Source organism: Citrus sinensis, chromosome 4 (genome assembly GCF_022201045.2).
Source record: "Citrus sinensis cultivar Valencia sweet orange chromosome 4, DVS_A1.0, whole genome shotgun sequence".
NCBI classification, from domain to species: Eukaryota; Viridiplantae; Streptophyta; class Magnoliopsida; order Sapindales; family Rutaceae; genus Citrus; species Citrus sinensis.
The window spans coordinates 18,149,402-18,161,885 of NC_068559.1; the positions used below are offsets into that span (position 1 = coordinate 18,149,402).

At 33.1% G+C, this 12,484-nt stretch overlaps 1 protein-coding gene across 4 annotated transcripts; it reads left to right on the plus strand.

Annotated features, from left to right (window-relative positions):
• The first annotated feature begins 539 nt into the window (after positions 1 to 539).
• LOC102607759 (FT-interacting protein 3) lies at positions 540 to 4,523 on the plus strand. Of its 4 annotated transcripts, none has more exons than XM_015532294.3 (3): positions 540 to 855; positions 1,353 to 1,448; positions 1,703 to 4,523. In XM_015532294.3, the coding sequence occupies exon 3, from the start codon at positions 1,836 to 1,838 to the stop codon at positions 4,155 to 4,157; it is 2,322 nt and encodes a 773-aa protein (XP_015387780.1). In that variant the 5' UTR covers positions 540 to 855; positions 1,353 to 1,448; positions 1,703 to 1,835; the 3' UTR covers positions 4,158 to 4,523. The 4 variants fall into 4 exon arrangements, with proteins under 4 accessions (XP_015387780.1, XP_006485025.1, XP_006485026.1 ...); XM_006484962.4 differs by having other exon boundaries at positions 1,353 to 1,399; XM_006484963.4 differs by having other exon boundaries at positions 1,353 to 1,399; positions 1,783 to 4,523.
• Positions 4,524 to 12,484: the final 7,961 nt, after the last annotated feature.

The window sequence follows — 12,484 nt, forward strand, 5'->3', positions numbered from 1 at the left end:
TTCTAAGTACTAATAAATATTATTTACTAAATATATAATTTAAATTAATCACAAAAAAATAATACAGTATAGTGCAGTACCAAACAATGTACATTTAAAAATTAATACAATATAGTTTAGTATCAAATATTATATAATGTTATTATAATATAATACTAATACAATATATTATATTAAAATAATACAATATAACATAATACAATAAAATGTCCTAGATGCACCCTCAAGTTATACATGCCGAAGTATCAAAACGATCCATAGAAAAAGAAAATGGCCATCAACAATGTAATTTCAATAAACTAAAGGGGAGACCATGTAAGTTTCGTAAAAGTAAAATATAAATGGAATTTTTTATTACAAAACACATACGGTAAATACACGTGCGAAGTCCGACCGTAGTCTCACACACGCCCGCTTGAAACCCGGGTCCCCACCTCACACAACATCAGCATTCAGCAACAGAGACAAGCGCATTTCTTTTTTAACTAATAATAATAATAATAAATAAAAAGCAAAAAGAAAAGTAATAGAGAGAGAGAGAGAGTACGTTCAGTGTGTATTCTCTCGCAGATTCATCAGATCCCAACCCCTCCGAAAAAGCAAAAGCAAAAGCAGATGAATAAAAAGCAAAGCCAAACCAGGACACCGCCCACTCTTTCTCTCTCTCTCGCTGAGTCTCTTTGTTGTTCTTATCTCTTCTCTCTTCTCTCTCTAAAGTATTTTCATTTTTTCTATTTTAAATCTATGTGAACCTTCATTTTCCTCGTTTATAGTACGAATGAATGAATGAGAAAGCTAGGGTTTCCTTTTCAAGCCTCCGTTTTGTTTTCCTCCTCTACATGTCGCCCTTCAAAGGTATTTACTACTTACAAACCAACCAGTTTTTTTTTTTTCTTTTACTGTCGTTTCAGCTAATTTTTTTTTTCAAAACATATTTTTTACACTAATGGTGTGATGTTGTTGTTGAGGTGGCTTACATTGCGTTAGTTTCTCGAGAAGATCGAGAAAGTAGGAAGCAAGTTTTTTTTAAGATTTTTATTTAGATTTTAACAGTATTCTCTGTTCAACACTAAACGACTGTTTTGTAGCTGACAAAAGTTATGTTTGTTCATTTCAAACCAAAATTATCAAGCCACATGATATAATTGTTCGCTCTTAATTTTCTTGTTGCATTTTCTCGGGTTTCCAAACAGACGGTTAGTTAGATATAATTATACTATGTTTCTTCATTTTTTTCACCCTTTTTTACTGTTCTCAGATCTAAAACCATAAAGAAAAATTACATATAATGGTGTAATTATTTATTTATTTATTTTCTATTTTGGTAACTGATATTTTTTCGGTTTATACAGGATTGAAGGTAGCAGATCTGAAGCTTTAAGGAAGCTGCTGTTGTTAGGTCATTTTCTATCTTTGTCAACAAGCTCTCCATTTATTAGAGATCTAAGGTTTTTTTTTTGTTTTTTTAATTTGCAATTTGCAAATTATCTGCGTTTTGCTTCCAGCTGTTGTCGTTTTAAGTTCTCAAAACATCATTTATTATCTTATCTTTATCTAGCTGTTGAGGTGTCTTTGCTTTTGCCTTGAATATCTCCTCTTTATTTTCCTCCTTTTTAGTTTCCACAATCTCTTGGTAACTCAGATTTAGTTTACTTATCAGTAACGGCTAGCTTATTTAATTTTTTTTCTTCCAATATTTTAGGGTCTTGTGGACTTTCGAATTTAAAAGAGGAAAATTATCACTTGCCGTCTTCTGTGACGCTTTTAAGTGTTCTGTTTCAGCTTGAAAGTTTACAACAACTTGGGTGTCCTTTCATTTGAAACTGTAAGCCAAGATGAGACCACCACTGGAAGAGTTTTCTTTGAAAGAGACGAAACCCCACTTGGGTGGGGGAAAGATAACCGGTGACAAGCTCACTAGCACCTATGACCTCGTTGAGCAAATGCAGTACCTTTATGTCCGGGTTGTAAAGGCCAAGGACTTGCCCCCGAAGGATGTCACTGGTAGTTGTGATCCTTATGTCGAAGTTAAGATGGGCAATTATAAGGGTACAACTCGGCATTTTGAAAAGAAAACAAATCCTGAGTGGAACCAGGTGTTTGCTTTCTCGAAGGATCGTATTCAGTCTTCTGTGCTTGAGGTTACTGTGAAGGATAAGGATTTTGTTAAGGATGATTTTATGGGTAGGGTTTTGTTTGATTTGAATGAGATTCCAAAACGAGTTCCACCTGATAGTCCATTGGCACCACAGTGGTATAGGTTGGAGGATAGAAAGGGGGATAAGGTTAGGGGAGAATTGATGTTGGCTGTGTGGATGGGCACTCAAGCAGATGAGGCATTTCCTGAGGCGTGGCATTCCGATGCGGCTACTGTCACTGGAATTGAGGGTCTTGCGAACATACGGTCAAAGGTTTATCTCTCGCCTAAGCTTTGGTATTTGAGGGTTAATGTGATTGAAGCTCAGGATCTGCAACCCACCGACAAGGGTAGATTCCCAGAAGTTTATGTGAAGGCCCAACTGGGAAATCAGGCTTTGAGAACAAGAGTTTCTGCTAGCAGGACCATTAATCCAATGTGGAATGAGGATCTGATGTTTGTGGCAGCTGAACCATTTGAAGAGCACTTGATTTTGACTGTGGAAGATAGAGTTGCACCTAACAAGGATGAAGTTCTGGGGAAATGTATGATCCCATTGCAGTATGTGGACAAGAGGCTTGATCATAAACCAGTGAACACTAGGTGGTATAATCTTGAAAAGCATATCGTTGTAGAAGGGGAGAAGAAGAAAGATACAAAGTTTGCTAGCAGGATCCACATGAGGATTTGTTTGGAAGGTGGTTATCATGTTTTAGATGAATCAACACACTACAGCAGTGATCTTAGGCCAACGGCAAAGCAGTTATGGAAGTCCAGCATAGGGGTCTTAGAATTGGGGATTTTGAATGCTCAAGGGTTAATGCCAATGAAGACTAAAGATGGTCGAGGAACTACAGATGCGTATTGTGTGGCAAAGTATGGCCAGAAATGGGTTCGAACCAGGACAATCATTGATAGCCCTACTCCCAAGTGGAATGAGCAGTATACATGGGAAGTTTTTGATCCGTGTACTGTTATAACCATTGGGGTATTTGATAATTGTCACTTGCATGGAGGAGATAAAGCTGGTGGGGCAAGGGATTCAAGGATTGGAAAGGTAAGGATCCGTCTTTCTACCCTTGAAACAGATCGGGTTTACACTCATTCGTATCCACTGCTGGTGCTATACCCAAATGGTGTCAAGAAGATGGGTGAAATTCATTTGGCTGTGAGGTTTACATGCTCTTCATTGCTTAATATGATGCACATGTACTCGCAGCCACTGTTACCAAAGATGCACTATCTGCATCCATTGACTGTCAGCCAGCTCGATAGCTTGAGACACCAGGCCACTCAGATTGTGTCCATGAGACTTAGCCGAGCTGAGCCGCCGTTGAGGAAAGAAGTAGTCGAGTACATGTTGGATGTGGGCTCTCATATGTGGAGTATGAGAAGAAGCAAAGCTAACTTTTTCAGGATTATGGGAGTTTTGAGTGGGATAATTGCTGTTGGAAAATGGTTTGATCAGATCTGCAATTGGAAAAACCCCATTACGACAGTGTTGATTCACATCTTGTTCATCATACTGGTGCTGTATCCAGAGCTTATCTTACCAACAGTGTTCCTCTATCTCTTCTTGATTGGTGTTTGGTATTATAGATGGAGACCAAGACATCCTCCTCACATGGACACCCGTCTCTCACATGCAGATTCTGCTCATCCTGATGAACTTGATGAAGAATTTGATACATTTCCAACTTCTAGGCCTTCTGATATTGTAAGGATGAGATATGATCGACTGAGAAGTATTGCTGGAAGAATTCAGACAGTGGTTGGTGATTTAGCTACTCAAGGGGAGAGGCTGCAGTCTTTACTGAGCTGGAGAGACCCAAGAGCCACAGCTCTGTTTGTAATTTTCTGTCTGATTGCAGCCATTGTTCTTTATGTTACACCATTCCAAGTTGTGGCTCTTCTAACGGGATTTTATGTGTTAAGACATCCAAGGTTCCGTCACAAGCTTCCTTCCGTACCGCTCAATTTCTTCAGGAGGTTGCCAGCAAGAACTGATTGCATGCTATGAGTGAGGCCATATATACTCCAACTGCCTTTTAAGTTATATGGCATTTAATTTTATCTGTTTCTTGTCAACTCAGCGACGAATTTATGGAAACAAAATTGAGCTTGTTTGCCTACTATATTATGCAAGATGGGTGTCAGGTTCTGGTATGACATGTAACCTTCCCCTAAAGGTGGTAGATTTTGTGGATTTGTGGTTCTTTTTATGTTATTTTATAGGATTCTATGTTTTAAACTCAAGTCTACGGTGATCAATCGATGTTAATTTGTAATTTTGTAGGCTTCTGAGTGCAATTAACCCATCCTGAACACCCTCTTGCTTAATTTTATCCAGTAGATATTCATCTGATGGAAAATTTGATTTTCAATATTTGACGCTTTTTCTTGGGATGGCATGAGTTCGAATGTCTTTATGTTCATATTTCAATTGCATGCTTCACCATGTTAGCTTGAATCTTTAATTCATCCATGGCATATAAAAGACCAACATCCCCTCTTTAAAATTACGTCTGTCTACCATTTCCTGGACAGCTAGGGTTGTTATACTACTATTTATTATGTTGGTCCTCTGGAATTTCGTGACAGCAATTTGTTGAATTTAATTATATGAATGCATGTGGACATTTATTGTGTTGGTACAATGTCACATAACTTAAATATTCTGCATACATGTTAAATCTTTATAATTTGTTTATATCAAGTTGGAATTGTTTTACGGTATAAATAAATAATTGAGGTTAAGATGACACACATATTTGTCTCACCAACTATTAGAGCAATTTTTTGCTGTACTTAATGTGATGTTTTTACTGCCTTTATTTTGCCGTAATTGGTGTGAAACTGAAGCATATTTCTTTAGCTTTACAACACTTTACCATTGGAGCTGAATCTGAAATGTAAACCAAAGTAACTTGTAACTAATGGAGCAACCACCGTAAAAAGTAAATCGGTACAAGTGCCCCTTCTGGACCGGAGCTTTGTCTGGTTTTCAACAGCAAAATTTGACTGCTAGGCCTAGGCGGCAACCCAAGACGAAATTTGGGGTCATTGATTCTTGGAATTCTTGGCAGCTTCTGATTACCAGGTAGAGTGGGGACCTTATCTGTAATTTTGATATTTTTATTTTATTTTATTTTTGCTGTATTTTGCCCTTTACAGCCTGTAGCCATGCTTTCTCGTCCCCAAATTATTTGCTCTTTGTTTGCTTCTGCACCGCAGCATTTGCAATACGTCCATCTCTGCTCCCTACTGCTGCTGCTGCAACATTGCTCAGGTACCCATTTTAGTAGAGTTTTTGTCTCTTTGGTTCTACAAAAATTCATATTATATAATGACGAAATAATATCAAATCTTTTTATGTAGGGGTTTAATAGTATTTGTGTTACAATATTGGCCAAGGCAATGTAAATATTGTAGAAGGGTTTAGGGCATTTGGTAGCGGGTTCAATCAGACCCCACATGAACCTATCAATACCTTGAGTGCGTACACTTTTGAGACCCCTTTTGATGGGGGAAAAAGAAAGTCGAGGATCGTGCATCTGTTTAGCCTTGATTCTAGTGAATCATTTTCTATAAAAGAGAAAAGAAAAGGTGGGGAAAGAAAAGATTAGGATTTTGTTTGACAAGAAAGATAAAAGAGTGAAAAGAACAAAAGAGATCTTGGGCAAGATGGGATTACAAAGCTACATCAACTACATATTCTATGCTTTTAAGGGAAAAAGTACAAGCACCTAATGGTTAAACGATTATAGAGATTCCCACCTTTACATGTGGCAATTATTAATTGGTGAACACGTCTTAATTTGTAGTATCTTTAGTATTTTCAGTCCAAGTATTGACATATAAACTTGCTCATTAGTTAGTTTCTAAAAGAGAAGAAGTTAAATAAAAAAAAAAAGAAAAAAAAAAGGGAACTTTCTAATTCATCGCACGTCGCTTCAAAAGACAGGTTTACGATACCGATCGGGTTAGCTTAGTAATATTGAACTTTGTATTCCAACAAGTACAATGATATATACAAATAGTATCACACGAAGGATGTCTCGAGTATTGTATTCTCAAGGCGACACGTGTCAGTTGGCCGATGGAAGTGATATAGACTAAATAATTTTACATATATACTACGAAATTGACTATGAAATGAATAAATCTCGTCAAATATTGAATTTTATTTATTTTTAAATGAATAGCATACATTAATGCAAGTGGGTATGCTTAAACCATTCGGTTCGGTCCATTCAGCAACAATCTTTTGAAAGCCCAAATTGAAGTCCAAAGACAAATGGAATCAAATCTTATTAACTTACTTTTAGCTGGGCTAAGTTGTAAGCCTCAAATAGAACCGCGGAGAAAACTGCTATCTATGTTTTCGAAAACAAGATTCCAAAAACAAGAAAATATCTTCCTTTATTTGTCTGAAATATCATTTGCATTTTCACTGTTTTCTATTTTTGACCATTTTTCCAAGGGCAAAACTATGTTGCAACTGTGGTATGGTACCGCAGTTGCAACCAGTCATTGGATCTATAGATGTACAGTTACATTAATTGAATCTAATGGTTGAAAGCAATTGTGTACCGTACCACAGTTGCAACATAGCTGGACCTTTTTCCCAACATTTTTTTTATTTTTCCCAAAAAAAAAAGATAGCCGAAATGCCACCGAAGGACATGCTCGCTTAGGGAAACTAAATATTAATTTGTTCAAATTTTACTTTTCAAAGAATTTTATAAACAATTTTACCAACACCTTGTAGAAATCAAGCTTTGTATTTAAAATGTCTTGGAACTTTTGTTTATGTCGTCGATTTATTATTTATGGACATAAGGGACTGTTTGGAATTGTCTTTTAGAGACACAAAATTGATTTTGAAAAACCAAAAATTAAATTTGGTGCTTAGTAAATTTTTAAAAACATCATTTTCAGCAAAATCATTCAATCCATAATATATTTTGAAAATAGGTGGGGTCATTTGCATTCTAAAACCCACTTTGAACACCCGTTTACTTTGCACACTCAGTTAATAATTTCAAAATATTAGTTTTTATTTGGAATATTCTTTCAAATTCTTATATTGTCTCCATTACTCATTTCTTTAATTACCTTGTTTCCTCTTTACACCCAATAAAATATTCATCATGACAAAAAAAAAATTCTAATTTTCTTCCCTTTTTATTAACTTCTATTTTCCTTCATATTAAGGTTTGATATTTCTTTGTTCTTCTCTTTAATGCAGCAATGTAATTTTGTTTTTCAAACCCATGAAAGCATGCGGATCAGATAGAGTGAAGATCAGAAAGCAAATTTCAAACAAATCTTATCCTTTGATTTCTTTCATTTTCTTATGTCGAAGGGGCACAACTTATTGTTCTCCCTCCACCTCTATTTTTTATTCCTTTTGTTTCAGTTACAAAAGATGGTGCATGATACTTGATGTTTTCCTAGCAATTCTATTAATGGAAAAAAAATGAAAAAGGTTAATCCATAGGTATTAAACAACATTTTTGATGTTTACATTGATTCAATTTTTCATTATTGATGTGGTTTATTGTAGATAAAATATAACGGTAAGATAAAAATTTATTAAATAATATTTTATTAAATTATCCTTAATAGTAAATTATATTAAGGTTAATTTAATAATACAAAAAATATTAAAATATGAGTGCCCAAAGTTAATTTTAGAGTACAAATAGCCTTACCCTTTGAAAAGCAAGGATGACATAGTTTTTCAAAATCTGATTTTGAAAATTAGTTTTGTATTCAATTCATATATATCCTCATATATATTATAAAAATTCAAAATTATCCTTATTCAATTCAAAAATAAAATTTTAAATTTAAAGAAATTATTATTATTACCAATTATATTGAGATAACAAAATAAAAAAGAAAAATAAAATAAAATTTATTTTAGCTATAAATTATTATATAACAATAAAAAATATTAAATATATTTGTTTATAAAAGAATAAATAGATTTTAATTCTATATTGGATCTGTTTCAGTCATTTGCATTCTTATAACAATTTAGCATTAAGATTTACTAAGTATATATGATTGCTTTTTAAATTCACAGTACTTTGAAAAATAAATTTTATCGAATATTTAACTTATTCGCTTCACAGCTAATTATTTCTATAATACAACTAATAATAATTTCAAAAACTACAACATTATTAAAATGGCATTACAACAGAACCATCTACAAGTTTCTATGTTTTTTTTTTATTATTTTCCTCGATTGATTTTTTTCATAATTGGGGGGGGGGGGAGGGGAGAGGGGTAAGGTGAGTGAAGTGAAATACTAGAAATAATTGTAAAAGTCGTGGAGTCACTTCCCAATAAACTAACATTAGACAATTTTTTTTTTTTTTTTTTTTTTTTTTTTAAGTCAAATTGTCAAGCAAAGCCAGCTGAAAAATGTTGAAGTTAACAGGCAAACAAACAATTGACAAGCTGACTATCTATAATTTGGAAACCTATTAAATTTGAAGGAATCAATTTTTTTTTAAACCAAACTTAATAAACGTGATTTATAAGTGGAGCTTTAGCCAATTTAGATCTTCCCTGTCCCCAATTTAATCAGTTATGAAGATCCCTTACCATGTATTTGGAAAGCTTCAAGGATTGTGAGCTTTTAAGAAATTATGTATAATTTTCTTTTTATATTCACTTGTTTTCTAAGAAACTGAACAAATTGAACCGAACCCAGTGTTCGACTTTAGTTCTTCTGAAACAAGCAACTGGGTTCGGTTTGATTTGATTTGATTTTTTGGAAAATCAAACTGAACCCTTCTGCTAGTCCTAGTTTTATGATATTTCCCTCTGGCCTCTCATTTATGTTATTTATTTATTTTTTTTTAAATTTTGACCCATACCAAACCAAAATTCTGCTTTTACCACTGAGCCTCTCTATTTTATCTTGTGAAGTATGTTGCTTTTATATTTTGGCTCATACCGAACCAAAACTCTGCTTCTGCCGTTGGCCTTTACATTTTCTCTCGTGATGTCTACCATTTTAATTTTATTTTATAAATTTCTTCGCTTCGAGGTTTAACATAAAAAAAAAAAAAAAGAATTATCATTATTTTAAAGCAACTTCGGGGGTTTCCACTTTCCACCCAAGTGAAAGATAATTTCCAAAATTATGAGATTTTCATCATATCTCCGTTGAACTGCTTAAATCTTACTTACAAAATTACTATCAAATATTAGAAAAATCAATTTCACTCATCCATCTTATTGTTTTTTGTTTTTTTGTTTTTTGTGATGCCTAGAAGAGCCAGGCCATTGATTATATAAAGGCCAGAAGAGAAGCGGTAAGCATCTGAGCATTAACAGAAGAGAAAGACCTTCCCTCTTTCCCATTCATATTCAATGTGCTCGACAGCTGAAACAGGCCAAAAAAAAGCACGAGAATTAAAAGCATTTCTCCAGCCACAATCAAGATTTACTATTTTTAGGCACTGAAAATATGTGCATAATGGACCCCGCTTGAAAATACCTCAGAGACTTTGTTGATAAAAATAGATGAATAGGTTGGGGGATTACGAAGACCCATAATTGCTCTTTGGCACCCTCCCTATTCCCTAAAATTAAGGATACCTACCCTGTGTTTTTTACCAACGCACTAAATATAGCAAATTAAAACTTCATCTTCTTCGCAACCTCATGTCCAAAATATTAATGAATTACTTGCCTTTTCATTTTGAAAGATACATACGTTTCATTGAATTCCAAGCCAAATTTATTTTATTTGCTTTTTGCCATTCAGGGCTATCAAGGATTGGGTTCCGTACAAAACATGAATGGTTGCCCATTCTCTCGTAGCAAGGCTGTTGATGCCCGCAAAATTAAAGTCTACAAGTCGTTTAGCATAACAAAATTTTCCTTTTTTAGTAAAAACTATTCCTTTCCAAATATGGGTGTTTGAAAGAATAAATATATATTGCTCCAAATGTAGTTGTTTTCAGTTCTTAGATTTCCCATGACATGCTCTGATCCAACCTAGCACACCATGTAATAATGGGCATTGGAATTTGGAAAAAAGATTTTTAGAACCTTTTTTTTTGTTTTTGGGTTAATTTCAATTAAATGGAGATAACTTTAATTAATTCATGAAAACTTTTATATGGTAGACATTAGATGCATATAGTCAAGAGAGTAGGTCTCTTGCATGAATAGTAATAAGTACATGTTATGACATGACTTTGGAATAGAATTAATAAGGCCTGATAATTAATAGCTGAACATCAAATATTGTTGTTAAACAACCCAAATCATTAAGGAGAGAGTCAATGTTAACTCATATTTTAAAACAACAGAAGACTAAGATAAATATTAAAAAAAACAAGAAAATACACAGAAATGGCTGCCCTCTTGTCGTGGGGAACTCTCTCGGCCCTTGAATTTGTCCAAAATTTCCCCTTGCAGTTAGTTACAGACATGCCTATTTCAAAACATAGATCCTGTCCCTTTAATTTTTTATTATTATTATTATCATCATTTTTAAGTAAATTATTAACTCTCTGACTTCTATGGGGCGGAGTGGTCATAGCAGTTGCCCTATCAATAAAACATGCAAAAAAAATTGTCTAAGGCCATAATTTAGTCATAATAATAATAATTATCTTTGGGTATAAAATGTGAATTTATAAGGTTAGCTTATTGGCTGGCCAAATGCTCAATTTCATTAAGTCAACCAAAATAATATTTTGATAATGGGTTCCATCAATCGGATGCTTGTGTATAAAATATTTAAATTTTCAATGCAAAGAAAGGTGGAACATACATTGAACTTGTCTTGTTCGTGTTAATATTCAATCTTGATTATATATATTAACTATATACTAGATGGTTATTGTGAGTATTAAAAGATTATAAAATTTAATTAGAAAGTAAACCATTTTAAAAAAATGTACCAAGTTAAATTATACTGAATCAGATGTGATATCTAGCTCTATAATACTTATTGAAACCTATAATAACCAAAAGATAAAACAATAAAATTGTAAGTTGGTAATTAAGATTGGAACAAATGTTGATTTGTCAATCTGCATTTTATCATATTGAAAGGTACTATTTCTTTCTATATCTCTCCCTCTCTCTCTCACTTATTTAAAAAAAAAAAAATTGGATGATTATGACAAATCTGACCAGCTTTATTGTTTATTATCAGGCAAACTCATGGAGCAAAGCACATTCACAGCCACGGCCTGTTAAATTGTGCCGAAGGGCTTAGAATGTGTTAGATTTACATAATATCAAACATGCATGCGCTTAATAAGCTTCACAATATGTTAATTTATTAAAACTTTTCTTTTGTTGGTAGCAATTATTAAGCAGACAAATGTACTTTCTGAATCTGTAATGTTCATAACGTGAGTGTCATTTCTTGCAAAATTTTCATTAATTTTAACAGTTATTGCTATTTTAAGGACCAGTCACACAAGATTGGTAACCTAATTCTATTTTAGAAACCATATATCAAACATTAAAGTAGAAAAAAAACCCTATTTATAGATATAAATGAGAAACGGGTGGCGGCATTCATCTATAAATATAGATTAAATTTGCTAAACTATACAATTATTTTACTAACTGAATCCACATTCATATTTGAATACATATATAACTTATAAACTCGGTCATTAATTCACAATTAAAGATGTAAAATCTGTTATTTGAATATGTAGAAGCAACGCTTGGTAGGTTGTATGATTGTATTTGCTAGTTTAATAGACAAATTAAACCAAATATTGACAAAAATGAGAGTCAATGACATACGTGTCATTTCAAAAGATGTTTAAAGTTTCGTCACACAAATTTTGATTAATTTAATAACATATGTTGAGTTAATTACGGGCACTCTTTTACATCAAGAATTAGGGTTTTACTTTTATTTGACATATTTTACTAATTAATTGTCATTTTCAAAGTTTGGAAATGTCGACTAAGCCAATGGAAATTAAGGAGTTGGTCGAAACCCTAGCTGCTTGAATGGCCATAAGGAGAGACTTGTGTGATCATATAATAATTAAAAGACGATTATAAATATATTTACTTTATGGATCTCTTTTGATACACCTAATCCAAATAATTTGTTTGTTTTCCAATAAATTTTGTACATTTAAAATTGTCCAAAGGGTTAAAGTTCAATTACTGCTGAAATTAATTCCTACTTGCACATATTTTATAACCATTAGATGTTAACTATACTAATAAATAGAACAAGAAAAACTTCTTTGATTATGACAGTCCTTTAAACAAATAATATTACTAACCAACTGATGTTTATATTTCGTTCAATCTGTGTCGTTTAATTATCGT